General features: G+C 34.1%; 1 protein-coding gene across 2 annotated transcripts in view; it reads left to right on the top strand.

The window, feature by feature from the left end:
• Positions 1-15,473, top strand: part of ARFGEF2 (ADP ribosylation factor guanine nucleotide exchange factor 2) — a 112,518-nt gene that overhangs the window by 51,368 nt on the left and 45,677 nt on the right. For both annotated transcript variants that reach the window (XM_031951581.1, XM_031951582.1), the window contains exons 9-16: positions 4,932-5,062; positions 5,599-5,833; positions 6,035-6,134; positions 10,120-10,259; positions 12,109-12,217; positions 12,519-12,717; positions 14,595-14,706; positions 15,186-15,391. In XM_031951581.1, the coding sequence (XP_031807441.1) occupies positions 4,932-5,062; positions 5,599-5,833; positions 6,035-6,134; positions 10,120-10,259; positions 12,109-12,217; positions 12,519-12,717; positions 14,595-14,706; positions 15,186-15,391 (1,232 nt within the window). The remainder of the gene's footprint in view (positions 1-4,931; positions 5,063-5,598; positions 5,834-6,034; positions 6,135-10,119; positions 10,260-12,108; positions 12,218-12,518; positions 12,718-14,594; positions 14,707-15,185; positions 15,392-15,473) is intronic.

A 15,473-nucleotide genomic window follows, 5' to 3' on the forward strand; every position in this document is an offset into this window, starting at 1 on the left:
ACTAATTGATAAAATTTTTTTTTAGCCTTTTTTTTTTTTAACTTAAGCCTTTTATTTTCAAAATATATACATGAATAATTTTCAGCATTCACCCTTACAAAATCTTGTGTTCTAAATTTTCCCCCTTTCTTCCTCCCACCCTTCCTCTAGATGGCAAGAAATTCAGTATATGTTAAACATAAGCAATTCTTCTATACATATTTCCACAAATATGCTACACAAGAAAAATCAGATCAAAAAGGAAAAAAAATGAGAAGGAAAACAAAGTGTAAGCAAACAACAACAAACAGAGTAAAAATATACTATATTATGATCTACACTCAGTTCCCACAGTCCTCTCTCTGGGTCCAGATGGCTCTCTTCATCACAAGACCATTGGAACTGGCCTGCATCATCTCAAGCAATAGCCTTTTAATACTGAGAAGCTTGGATTGGTCAAAGGAGTCCCTTCATTAAATATACAGATCTTTTAAGTTTAAAGGAGCTTCTTTTATACAAAATAAGCTAGTAAACAATGAGCTCTGGTTGAATTTCAGTCAAATGATAATTATCAAGTTTAATAGTTTAGATTCCATTTTCTAAACCCCTAGAAAATCTCTACTTTGCATATGGCACTGTGTTAAGTGCCCAAATTACAAAAAAGAAAACAGTAACTATCTTACATGCTGCTTTGTTATACCACAAAGCGTAGCAATAAGTAAAGACCAAATTAATCAAGGAGGGAGAGAACAATAATAGCTGGGAAAGTTAGGGAACGCTTCATCTAGGAGGTAAACACCTTAACAATAGCTATGATTTCTAAGAGTTGGAAATGATGGAACTCATTTCAGGTGGGAGATAGCTTGTATAAAAGGCATGAAGGTAGAATGCCAAGTTCAGGGAACATGTGGTAGGCCTCTTTTTTTTTTTTTTTTTTTTTAACTAACAGTGTATGGAAGCAAAAGTATAAAATAAATTTAGAAAATTAAGTTGAAAGCAGATGGTTAATGCACAATAATTCCAGGCTCCTGAGCATTTTATATTTTATTTTCTTAAAATAGTATTTTTTTTTTCTCAGTAACATGTAAAGGTTATTTTTAGCATTTTTATTAAATTTTGAGTTCCAAATTTTTCCCTCTTTCTCACCTTCCCCCCAGATGATAATCAGTTTTATGTAGATTATATTTGTACAGTCATGTAAGACATGTTTCCATATTAATCATATTGTGAAAAAAGAAACAGACTGAAAAAAAAAGTGAAAAATTGCATGCTTTGCTCTGCATTCAGAATTCATCTGGAAGTGGATACCATTTTTTGTCATGAGTCTTGAATCATTGCACTGCTGAGAATAGCCATCACAATTGATCATAGTACAGTATCTCCTGTTGTGTTCAATGTTTTCTTGGTTCTACTTACTTCACTTTGCATCAATTTTTGTATTTTCAGATTTTTTTGACATCAACCTGTTCATCATTTTTCATAGCATCGTATATTCCATTGCAATCATATATCACTACCAGTTCTGCCATTCCCCAATTGATGAGCATCTCCTGAATTTCCAGTTCTTTGATACTATCAAAAGAGTTGTTGTAAATATTTTTTATTATATAGCCAACAGGGAGCCACTGAATATTTTTAAGTAAAGGAGTAAACTTTGTCTCCAATGGGCAGAATGAATTGGCAGTGCTGTAAACAAGAAGCAGATGCACATTAGGAGTTAATTGCATTAGTACACATAAGAGAGAAGTATTGGAGATCTGACCTAGAATAGTGGCTGAAGTGGAGACAAAGAGATGAATTTAAGAGAGATTATGGCAGTAAGACTTGACAACTGATAGGATGTGGTAATTGAGGAGGGAGGAAGATTTAAGGGTGACTTTGATTGTGAAATTGGGTAGCCAGAAGGATGGAGGTGCTTTGGATAGAAATAGAGAAAATTAAAGGAGAGAGTTTTGAGAGAAAGTTTTAGACATGTTGAATTTGAGATATTTATGAGTTATCCATATGTGGATAGCCAAGTGATATGGAATCAGATGTTAAGAAAAATTAGAACTAGATATATAGATTTGGAAATTAACTATATAGAAATGCTAATGAGAATCCATGAGACTACCAGAGACAGAAAAAGTCCCAGGAAAGAGTCTTGGGGAAAACTGTGATTTCTTCTGAAGCAATGTAACCCATTGAAAAGAGCTTCATGGGAATAAAGAGCAATGTTTCCACAGGGCAAGGAGAAACAAAATATCCAGGAGGAGGAGAAAGACAAATAGTGTTAAAAAGTTAAAGGAGACTATCTGCCAAGGGAAAATCAGAAACTTTATGAGCAAAATTACAAAACACTTTACACACAAATTAAGTCTGATCTAACCAATTGGAAAAATATTAAATGCTCTTGGATAGGGCAAGCAAATATAATAAAGATGACAGTATACTACCTAAACTAATCTATTTATTTAGTGTTATACCAGACTCCCAAAAGTATTTTACTGACTTAGAAAAAATAACAAAGTTCATATGGAAAAACAAAAGGTCAAGAATTTCAAGGGAATTAATGAAAAAAAAAAAATCAAATGAAGGTGGCCTGGCTGTACCAGCTCTAAAATTATATTATAAAGCAGCAGTTACCAAAACCATTTGATATTGGCTAAGAAATGCATTAGTTGATCAGTGGAATAGGTTAAGGTTAAAGGACAAAACAGTCAATAACCTGAATACTCTAGTGCGCAGGGGTCCTCAAACTACGGCCTGTGGCCACATATGGCAGCTGAGGACAATTATCCCCCTCACCCAGGGCTATGAAGTTTCTTTATTTAAAGGCCCACAGACTATAGTCTGGCCCTCCAACAGTCTAAGGGACAGTGAACTGGCTCCCTATTTAAAAAGTTTGAGGACCCCTGCTCTAGTGTTTGACAAACCCAAAGACCCCAGCTTTTGGGATGAGAACTTCCTGTTTGACAAAAATTGCTGGGAAAATTGGAAACTAGTCTGGCAGAAACTAGGCATTGATCCATACTTAACACCATACACCAAGATAAGGTCAAAATGGGTTCATGACCTAAGCATAAAGAATGAGATTATAAATAAATTGGAGGAACACAGGATAGTTTACCTCTCAGACCTGTGGAAGAGGAAGGAATTTATGACCAAAGAAGAATGAGAGATCATTACTGATCACCAAATAGAAAATGTTGATTATATCAAACTGAAAAGTTTTTGTACAAACAAAACTAATGCAGACAAGATTAGAAGGGAAGCAATAAACTGGGAAAATATTTTTATAGTCAAAGGTTCTGATAAAGGCCTCATTTCCAAAATATATAGAGAATTGACTCTAATTTATAAGAAATCAAGCCATTCTCCATTTGAAAAATGGTCAAAGGATATGAACAGACAATTCTCAGATGAAGAAATTGAAACTATTTCTAGCCATATGAAAAGATGCTCCAAGTCATTATTAATCAGAGAAATGCAAATTAAGACAACTGAGATACGACTATAAACCTGTCAGACTGGCTAGACTGACAGGGAAGGATAATGCGGAATGTTGGAGGGGATGTGGGAAAACAGGGACACTAATACATTGTTGGTGGAATTGTGAATACATCCAACCATTCTGGAGAGCAATTTGGAACTATGCTCAAAAAGTTATCAAACTGTGCATACCCTTTGATCCAGCAGTGTTATTACTGGGCTTATATCTCAAAGTATCTCTCAAAAGAGATACTAAAGAAGGAAAAGGGACCTGTATGTGCCAAAATGTTTGTGACAGCCCTGTTTGTAGTGGCCAGAAACTGGAAACTGAGTGGATGCCCATCAATTGGAGAATGGCTGAATAAATTATGGTATATGAATATTATGGAACATTATTGTTTGGTCAGAAATAACCAACAGGATGATTTCAGAAAGGCCTGGAGAGACTTACATGAACTGGTTCTGAATGAAATGAGCAGGACCAAGAGATCATTATATACTTCAGCAACAATACTATAGGATGATCAATTCTGATGGACGTGGCCATCTTCAGCAATGAGATGAACCAAATAAGTTCCAACAGAGCAATAATGAACTGAACCAGCTACACCCAGCAAAAGAACTACTACATAGAATTCCCAATCCCTCTATTTTTGTCTGCATGCATTTTTGATTTCCTTTACAGGTTAATTGTGCACTATTTCAAAGTCTGATTCTTTTTGTACAGCAAAATAACTATGGACATTTTTACATATATTGTATTTAACTTATACTTTAACATATTTAACATGTATTGGTCAACCTGCTATCTGGGGAGGAGGGGGGAGGAGAAGGAGGGGAAAAATTGGAACAAAAGGTTTTGCAATTGTCAATGCTGAAAAATTACCCATGCATATATCTTGTAAATAAAAAGATATAATTAAAAAAAAAAAAGTTAAAGAAGATGAGACCTAAAATTTAGGGATTTAGGGCTAATTTAGGGCTAATTCAGCCAGGGAATTTAATATCTGAGATAGTTGGATTGTTGCTTTATCTTACCTGTTTCTGAATTAATTGTGCTTATGTTTATAAAATTAAGTTTAGTCCTGTTGGTACAAACTTCCTCCTCCCTCCTCCACCCCCCACCGCGGCAATTAGGGTTAAGTGACTTGCCCAGAGTCACACAGCTAGGAAGTGTTAAGTGTCTGAGGTCAGATTTGAACTTGGGTCCTCCTGATTTCAGGGCTGGTACTCTATCCACTGCACCACCCAACTGTCCCCAGGTAGCAAACTTTTGAATCATAGTTTTTATTTTCAGTTTTCCTATAACTTCCCCTACTCTGAGTCCAAGTTGAAGGGCATAATTAATTTCTTTTATGTATTCAACTCTTTATATATTTTATATTTTCATCTTCTTCAGAAAGTAAATTTGTTTGCTAATTTTACAATGTTTTAAAAGCTTTTATTTTGACTTTTAAATTTTTCTTTTACTTTAACATTAGGAATCAGATGTGCATGGACCTCAAGTGGCTGCTAAATTTTCTCACATTCTGCAGAAAGATGCTTTTCTGGTGTTCCGGTCTCTTTGCAAACTCTCCATGAAGCCGTTAGGTGAAGGACCTCCAGATCCCAAGTAAGGAAGTTTATCGAATGTACCTTCCCTATATCATTCCAGAAACAATGTATGGTTTTCTACGTTGAAAATTATTAAGCAAGAATTATCCTATTGTGATGCCTCTTGCTCTGCAGGAAATTTCAGCATCAGGTTTTCAGTTTACACACCTTTTTATAATTATTGTTGTATTTCCTTATGGGTTCATATTTAAGATAGTGGACTTTAACCTTTTCTGCAACCAGAGAAGCTAAACTTTTTCAGAAGTATTAAAAGAAAGCTCCATGATTCCTCTGGTGCAGAACAGCGCTGACCATGATGGTGAAGAAGAAAAGATTTAAATTTTTCTAGCTAGTAGATGGGATAGCAATGAGGCTCAAAATCCACTTTACCTCAGTGTGCCTTAAAACACACTCAAGGACAGACTCTAACTCATGATTTTCTGACTACTACAGAAAAGATATTCTTGTTGATATAGGTGACATATAAATATTTTTGTTATAATGAGTTAAGGAGCAACGATATTTTTAAGACTGCATTTTGTTTTTTCTCTTTAGATCTCATGAGCTACGTTCAAAAGTGGTTTCCCTTCAGCTGCTTCTCTCAGTGTTGCAAAATGCTGGTCCTGTCTTCAGGACCCATGAAATGTTCATCAATGCAATCAAGCAATACCTCTGTGTGGCATTATCCAAAAATGGAGTTTCTTCAGTGCCTGATGTTTTTGAGCTGTCTCTTGCCATTTTTCTCACTCTTCTTTCAAACTTTAAGACACATTTGAAAATGCAGATTGAGGTACAGTTTTTGTTTAATTTTTTTTATATATATATTATTTGAACTACTCAAGTTACAGTTAGAATTAAAGCTTTAAAAATTAGGACTACTTATAAGGAATTTTGCCTTTGCTGAAGAAGAAAGATCGTTTTAGGGGTAGAATTATACAAAGTATTGAATTATTACCTGTCTATTAAATACTTTTGGTTTTCCTTCATACAGGTGTTTTTCAAAGAGATTTTCTTGAACATTTTAGAAACATCAACAAGTTCTTTTGAGCACAAATGGATGGTTATTCAGACTCTGACTAGGATTTGTGCAGGTATTTCATTCATTCAGCTATCATTTATCATATCTGCTATGGATAATGCCATGAGCTCTGTGCTAGGGACTAGAGTAATTGTAACAATAAAGTGAGTTTGCCTCTAGTCTTTATGGAGGTCAGAGTTTGACAGAGTCAAAATGTGACATGTTTCTTTACAGATATATTGGTTCAAAAGAGTAGGATGGCTTTAGTAAGATACAAAGTATGATGAGAGAGTTCAAGAAGTGTTTCCTTCTAAGTGAACTTGTTTTCTTGATGTATTATATTTATGTCATTTTTATTGTATTTTAAGGAAGAATCTCACTTTGGATCAATAACCACTCACAAACTATGCCTTATTTAAATCACCAATTTTTGAAGTAGATAAAGCTGAAGTTTCCCTTCATTTTATGAATGGTGAAAGTGGGGCTTACATAGATAGATTAAAGCTAGGGACTCTAGGGACTAGAGTAATTGTAACAATAAAGTGAGTTTGCCTCTAGTCTTTATGGAGGTCAGAGTTTGACAGAGTCAAAATGTGACATGTTTCTTTACAGATATATTGGTTCAAAAGAGTAGGATGGCTTTAGTAAGATACAAAGTATGATGAGAGAGTTCAAGAAGTGTTTCCTTCTAAGTGAACTTGTTTTCTTGATGTATTATATTTATGTCATTTTTATTGTATTTTAAGGAAGAATCTCACTTTGGATCAATAACCACTCACAAACTATGCTTTATTTAAATCACCAATTTTTGAAGTAGATAAAGCTGAAGTTTCCCTTCATTTTATGAATGGTGAAAGTGGGGCTTACATAGATAGATTAAAAGAGAAGCCTAAAATGATTCAGTTAGTGGTACATATTTCCATCAAGTTGAATACCATCATTCTTATTACTCAGATGCAAAATTCCAGAGCCACATGTGACTTCTCATTCTCATATAGCCAATCAGTTACCAAATTTTTGTGTTTTGTTATCTATGACATGTCTTCTGCATTCCCTTCAACTCTATTCACACAGTCACCATCCTAGTTCAACTGTGCATCACTTTTTTCTCTAATTTTATCTGGTAGTCTCTTGATTGGTTTTTCTGCCTCAAATCTCTTCCTACTACTATTTGTTTTTCACATAGCTTCCAAAGTGATTTTTCCTAACATAACATAGAAGAAAATTGGGAAAATAAATTGAGAGTGATGCAAAGGAAATTATTTAAAAAAAAAAAAGAATTAACATAGTCTCTTAAAATAGGCACCAAAAATATTTAAGAAAAAGTTAAAAAAAAAACAACAACAACAGAATGTCCTAATGGTTAAAAAAAAAAAAAGTTTAAAAATTCACTGAAGAAAGGAACTTAAAAACAGAACTGTCCAGATGGAGAAAGAGGTACAAAAATAGCGTGAAAGAAAATAATTCCTTAAAAATTATCATTGAGCAATGGAAACTAATGATTCTATGAGACATTGAGAACAATAAGATAAACTCAAAAGAATGAAAAAAATAAGAGAAAGTGTGAATTATTTCATTAGAAAAACAACTGCCTAGAAAATGGATTGAGGAGAGACTACCTGAAAGCAATGATCAAAGAAAGAACCTGGACATATTTCAAGAAGTTATCAAGGAAATAAGGAAAATTGCCTCAGCATCTTAGATTCAAGGGGAAAAATAGAACTTAAAAGCATCTACTAATCACCTCTGAGAGAGATCCCAAAGTGAAAATGAAAACTTCCAAGACTAATATAGCCAAATTCCAGAGCTCTCAGTTCAAAAAAAAAAAAAAAAAATACTTCAGGCAGGGGCAGATACATGGTACAGTGGATAGAGTACCAGCCCTGAAGTCAGGAGGATGTGAGTTCAAATTTGGCCTCAGACACTTAACATATCCTAGCTGTATGACCCTGGGCAAGTCACTTGACCCCAATTGCCTCAGCAAAAAATTAAAAAACAAAAAAAATTAGATACTTCAGGCATGCAGAAACAATTCAGATATTATGGAGCCAAAGAATTTACTGGCTTCCACATTAAAGGAATCATAGGACATTATGGAAGGCAAAGAAGTTAGGATTACAACCAAAAATAATCTACCCAGCAAAACTGAATGTAATCCCTCAAGGGAAAAAAATGGATATTAATGAAATAGAGGACTTTTAATCATTCTTGATGAAAAAAGCAGAGCCAAATAGAAAATTTGGCATTCAAGCAGAAGACTCAAGATTCAAAGCTAAACATGAAAAAAAAACCCTCAAATTTAAACTGTTTATGTTCTTATGTGGGAAGATGTTATGTGAAAATTTTAAAACTTTATCATTTTTAGGGCAGTTAAAAGGAATTTACATAGAGGGGATGGGTATGAGTTGATTATATTGGAATTTTCTTCAAAAATTATGAAGGGGCTGAAGAAGAGAGATGCATTAGGAGAAGGGGGAAGGAAAAAATAGGGAAGTTTTTTACATAGTAGACACATGTAGAGCTTTTACCAAAGGGAAAAGGTGGGGAGTGACAGTCAATACTTGAATCTCACTCTCATTGAAATTAGTTCAGAGAAGGAAGAATTTACATGAGCATACACACATACATACACACAGAGTTGTGTATAGAAATATAATTTATCCAACAGGAAAATGTAAGGGCAAGGGGATAAGAGAAAAGGTGGGGGCTATAGGGAGGAAGGATGAACCAAAAAAAAAGGAAAAAGATAGAAAAAAGGAAAGGGTAGATTAAGGGTGTCAATGGTTAGAAGCAAAATGGGGTTTTGATTAGGGACTGGATAAAAAGAGAAAGCTAGAAGATAATGTAATGGACAGAAATACACACTTAATAATCTTAACAGAAATGTAAATAAGATGTGCTTACCTATAAAATGGAAGTAAATGTATTAAAACCAGAATTCAGCAATATGTTGTTTATAAGAGACACTTGAAACAGAAATATACATGTGGAATAAAAGGACGGGAGCAAACTCTTATGCACCAGCTGAAGTAAAATAGGCAGGGGTAGCAATCATGATCTCAGACAAAGCAAAACAGTCCCAAATTAGAAATCAATAAGATGCTTGTCAATTAGGGGAATGTTGAGGAAATTGTGATATGTGATTGTAATGGAATACTGTTATACTATAAGAAATGACAAGAGGATAGATTCAGAAAAATATGACAAGACGTATATGACCTGATGTAAAATCATAAGAACCACGAGATCATTGTGCATAACAATATTGAAATGAGGATCAGCTGTGAAAGAGTGATCACTACAATGATTTGAGACAATTCCAGGATTAAAAAAAAAATTGCTATCCATTTCTAGAGAGAAAATTAATGAAGCCTGAGTGAAAATTGAAATATAAATTTATTCACCATGTTTACCTTGCTTATTTTTTTTTAATATGGCTATTGAAATTTGTTTTACATAATTTCACATGTATAATTGATTGCCTTCTCAGGGGGTGGAGAGAATTTAAAACTCAAAATTTAAAAAGAAAAGCATACTAAAATTAAATAATTAAAAAAAAGATATTATTTGTGATTGATTGAAATTAGAATTTCTGTCTCTTGATCAATAGTTTAATGCTTGCTTATATTACTGTCTTTGAAAAGCAAGTAAGTAGTGTCGGGTCTAGACATTGGAAGACTCATCTTTCTGATTTCCATTCTGACCTTAGACATTTACTCACTCTGTGACTCTGGGTAAGTCAATCAACCCTGTTGCCTCAATTCCTCATCTGTAAAATGACCTGGAGAAGGAAATAACAAGCCACTCCAGTTACTATCTTTGCCCAGAAATCCCAAAATCCCTAAATGGGATCATGAAAAGTTGAATGTGACTGAAAAGACTTTTTTTCTGAACTTCCATCTCATTTTTGTTTTGGTGATTTAAAGAAGTGTTCATAGAGAACCAATTGGAATTCAGATTTAGTTCAAGAAATTAAAATAAGCTCATTGCTAAAATTGTAGTTTTGCTTATCTTTGTTTTTATAAGGAAAACCTAATTTTTATGTTTTGTCCTTTAAGATGCTCAGTGTGTGGTGGATATTTATGTCAACTATGACTGTGATTTGAATGCTGCTAATATTTTTGAGCGCCTTGTAAATGATTTGTCGAAAATTGCTCAGGGAAGAAGTGGACATGAATTGGGAATGACACCTCTGCAGGTAAAATGTGAAGAAGAAAAGAGCTAAATCTAATCTCTCTACTTTGAGCCACTTAGTCTGATATATAGAACAAAATTCTAAACCTCTATTTCAATTATAGACAGAATACATATTTACAGAATTATTAAGATACATTCTACATTGGAGATATTAGGTTAGAAGTCAGTCTCTGTGAGGGGTTTTTCTAATTTTTCTTTAAAGTTTTTTTTGAGTCTAGATTTTTTTGAGTTAAATGATAAAATGATCATGAATTTCTCAAAAAAGTAACAATTTTATACTTACCATAAAAGTGTCAGACGTTTACAAATTCAGGCCTAGTAGAAACGCAAGCTTCAGCAAAAATTTATATTTAAGAAAACAATCTTATTATTTTAACAAATTACTTAACATCATCATTTGTGTCTAAGTATTTAATTGCTTTCCGTTGAATACCAGTTGAATATGTGGCAAATTCTTTTGCAAGTTCAGGACCCAGCACATATAACATTTGCAAGGATGCCTTTAGGCTGTTTTTTTTAATGGCACCCTGATGACTCTCTTTACTGCCAAATTATCACTTGTAGAAGATTAAAAAGTAAGAAAATGGGATAGAAGTAGAATGAGAACCTTGACTATTCTACTTTTTAAAAATTGTCAACATCTTTTAGGTTTTTTTTTAATTTTGATGATTCCCATTTCATTAAAATTTCCCTAGTACTATTCACTTCTGACTGTCCTTCTGTCATTCTCTAAAAATGTTTTATTTTTCATTAACTTTTGAGTCCAGAGTATTTGTGCTGTACATTCATGATCAATCACTAAAATAATCATGCATTTCTCAAAATAGTAAAAATTTTATACTTCTAGTAAAGGTGTCTTCATTCTTTCTTTTTTGCTCTTGATCTGAGCCCTCACAGTGTTTTCCATTTGAACTTAAGAGTCTGGAGAACATGTGTAATCATTTAGTCAGTAAATATAATTGAGGACCTATCACATGCAATTTACCTTGCTAGGTGCTAGTGAAAATAGGGCCCTCAGAGACTATGTGTAGTGGTTTATTGCTACAAAACTACATAATGCTTTATTTGTAAATACAGAATGTAATAGAAATGTATACCGTTCTTTTATCATTGAGTATGACTACTTTCAGAATACTTACTCAATTTTCAAAGGTATTCATTATTTCATTGATGTAGTCAATTCCCCCACTCCAGATCACCACTTATTCATGCCTTCTTATCATGTACAGTTCTTGTCCATGGTTCTATCAGTTGTGATTTTTATAGTCATAATAAGTTCCTATAGGTGTTAAAAGTCCTTTTAAATTCTTTGTAGCCAATATTCATCTCTGTAGGAAATGACCCTGGTTCTTTTTTTTTAAGAGAATGAAGCAGGTTCCATTTTATTCTATTTGTGGATATTTGAAACATAAGCGTATAATTTACTCTTATGGAATATATGACAAGAAACATTTTAACTCTCAAGATGATTAATTTTGACTTCTATAGTACTTAACTTTAAGTAAATATTCTTTCCAGGATTTTGATAACCAACTCTTTGTAGTAGATACTTTCAAGAAGACTTTCAACAGTTTACTCCCAAGGAAAAAAATTCATAATACTTATATCATTATTTGACATTTCCCTTGTTTTTGTCTTTTTTTTTGAACTATAGAAGTACTCATATCCAGTGTTATTTCAGGTTTTCCAAACAATGTCTGCCTCTGCTTTGTTTGTTTTTCCTAGAGCTCCACTTCTTGCTCTATAAATTGAGGCATTTGGACTAGAAGACCTCTGTGTTTCCCTCTTTATAAACTTTTGTGACTTAGTTTTATCCTGGATATGAATTCTATATCTTTTTTTTCACTTAGGAATTAAGTCTGAGGAAGAAAGGTCTTGAATGTTTAGTATCTATACTCAAATGTATGGTGGAGTGGAGTAAAGACTTATATGTGAACCCCAACCATCAAACAAGTCTTGGTGAGAGTCTTATTTTTGCATCTTTCTACTGCCCCTCAGAAAATGTTTAAAATGAACCAGAACTGTGTGTGTCTGTGTGTGTGTGTGATTGAATCCATAGAATTTTACTAGAAATCTTAGTTTTTAGCTACTTTCTGTCATTTTTAATAACATTTTGCTTCAAAGATAAATGTAACTTGGCCAGTTGTAAGTGGCAGAAAATGAAGGAGATGAGTGAAAAGAGCATTGGAATCTTGGCTTCATTGTTGTTTGGGGTCCTTTTAACTTCTTACATTGATTGTGCTCTTTTGTTTAATTGTAGGCCAGGAGAGATCAACAGATCAAGACCTAGGTGAGCCCAAAGGTCTTGACATCAGGAGGAGAAGCAGTGTAAGTTCTATGGACTCCACCATGTCCTCAGGGATTGGAAGCGTTGGTACCCAGACTTCTGTTCCAGATGACCCTGAGCAGTTTGAGGTTATCAAGCAACAAAAGGAAATCATTGAACATGGAATAGAACTGTGAGTGTGGTTTCCTCACATGTTTCCCTTGGGTTCATCAGGTTGCCATTGTCTAAAAGTACAACATTGGTCATTGGGTGTTGTTATATACTTAAAGGTAAATAATACGAAGAGTTAAGGCAAAAAAAAATTTTTTCCTCCCCCAAATTAAATAATTTTTCATGCTATGTTTTGAAACTAATTTTGGAGCATACATTTTTCTATTTTTGTTTTTCTAAACTAAATTTAGCATTTGTAGATTCCTATTATGTGTACACCATCATTCTAAGTAATTTTTGTAGTGAAAAGGATATGAAAATCAATAAATATGTAATCCTTGCCTAAAGAGAGCTTATATTCAAATAGGAAAACCTAAACTGTGTAAAGTAGTTTGATATAAGGCAAAGTATTAAAAGAGAAACAAAATCCTGTGGGCATTAGGGAAAGGATGTGATCCTCTTCTATCAAGAGTCTAGGGAAAAATTTGTTGAGGAAATGATATTTGATCTGGTTCCTAAAGAATGAGCAAGATCCTGACAAAATGTAAATGAGTTTTCCATTCTGCACAAGTTGGATCAAGAATTGTATCTGGCCATTCTATATGGGTGTGTTTTTAAGATTACCAAGACCATCAATTTAGATTTTTTAGACTAAATTCTTTTCCTCATTAGATTCAATTGGGCAAAACCTTTATTTCACTATGGCCTTTGAATTTATCCTAATTATCCAAGAAACCAAGAGAATTGTCCTTGAATTGTTGGATTATTAGATACCATATAGTTGTCTATTCACAAACTGGCTGTTACTGCAGCAGTGTTGTACCACTTGCCCTACAGTCTTTTTTTCTGACTTGTATGTATATTATAGTGCTTTAGGTACATGTGCTTTACTCCCAGTCTAATGAAATATGTCATTAAAATGCCCCAATCAAAGCAATTTTTGCTTGCTTTGGAAAGTGTTAGTTCTCTGAATGTTGTGTTCCACACTCAGTTCCCATGGTCCTCTCTCTGGGGGTGTATGGCTCGCTTCCTCCCAAGATCATTGGAACTGGCCTGGATCATTTTAGACAGGATGATTGCTAGAATATAGTAATTTGATTCTGTTCTCTGACAAAGACTACAACCCTTGGTTGTCATCAGATAAAGAGGGTATTTTGTAAAATCAGATGAGATTGGGTGTCACATATCCAGGAAGATTGACAAAAACCAAAATAGGAGGCATGGCAGATCACAATGAACCCAGAAAAGTCAGATTCATAGGAGAAAAATTGTTTTTAGGAGGAGTAGAAGGAAGATGAGAAGAGAACTAAGAACATAAGTCTAGGAAAAAACACAGTGAATTCTGTGGCCTTTATCCATATCCTGGAATGGCCAATTTATGGCAGCTTGTCCATCATGCTTTCCTTCATCATTTGCTATTAAGTGCAAATAACCTTTTCAGTTCCTAAAACATTTCAGAAATAAGCAGCCTGTTCCAGAATCCTGATATGACTAATGTTAGGAAAAGGAAAATTTTGGAAAAGATGTAGGAAAATTGGGACACTAGTGCATTGTTGGTGAAATTGTGAATTGATCTAAACACTTTGGACAGCAATTTTAAATTATGCCCAAAGACAATCAAACTATGCTTATCTTTCATCTAACAGTGCCACTTCTGGATTTATATTCAAATGAGATCATAAAAATGAAAAAAAGATCTACATGTACAAAATATTTCTAGCAGCTCTTTTTGTGATGGCAAAGAATTAGAAATTGAAGGGATGTGTCAAGTAGGGAATAGGTGAACAGTTGTGATATAAGAATATAATGGAGTACTATTGCAGTATAAAAAATGACAATCATAGGGATTTCAAAAAACCTGGACAGAATTAATTTGATGCTATTTTATTTCATGATTAGGTTCAACAAAAAACCAAAGCGGGGCATCCAGTACCTGCAAGAGCAGGGCATGCTTGGAACTCCAGTTGAAGATATTGCACAGTTTCTGCACCAAGAAGAACGCCTGGATTCTGTAAGATTGCATATTTCCTTTTTGTAGAGTCAAATGAGATTCCTGAAAGCTTGAGAATGTTAATGGCCCAGCAAAGGGTGACACCTATTATCCACGTACCTGATTAAAACATAGCAACATACACATAAGCTTTTTGTAGCGTCAACTTTCTGAAGGAACAATTGGTAAGCATATTCTGGGAAGGAGTCAAAGATAAAAGTTGTTAGTTGAGAGCATATTCTGAGAGATTAACATTAGTCTTTGCTGCACCGCCTTGGACAACTCTTAATTATTCATCATTTTGAAAATTCTAGAATCAGTTTTCCTTTTTTGTTATGTTGCCTTTTCCTCTTTGCCTGCTATTATATATGCCCATTCTGTGCAGAATCCCTGTCCTATCACACTAGGCCTACCAGTATGGGGTTTGAGTAGTAGTTGTGAAGGAGTCAGCACTAACATTCTGCACCCCTTTCCCTTAAAGAAATTTTTATTTGTTTCAGACCCAAGTAGGAGACTTCCTGGGAGAGAGTACCAGACTCAACAAGGAGGTGATGTATGCCTATGTGGACCAGCTTGATTTCTGTGGAAAAGATTTTGTCTCAGCTTTACGAATATTTCTTGAAGGTTTTCGCTTACCTGGAGAGGCTCAGAAGATTGATAGGTTAATGGAAAAGTTTGCCGCAAGATATCTTGAATGCAATCAAGGGTAATAGTACTTACCTGCTTTCTAAATCAATTTTCTGTTTGACTTCATCTCTGTATCATTTACTTCCTGGACAAGGGGATTG

Source organism: Sarcophilus harrisii, chromosome 2, assembly GCF_902635505.1.
Source record: "Sarcophilus harrisii chromosome 2, mSarHar1.11, whole genome shotgun sequence".
Taxonomy (NCBI): Eukaryota; Metazoa; Chordata; class Mammalia; order Dasyuromorphia; family Dasyuridae; genus Sarcophilus; species Sarcophilus harrisii.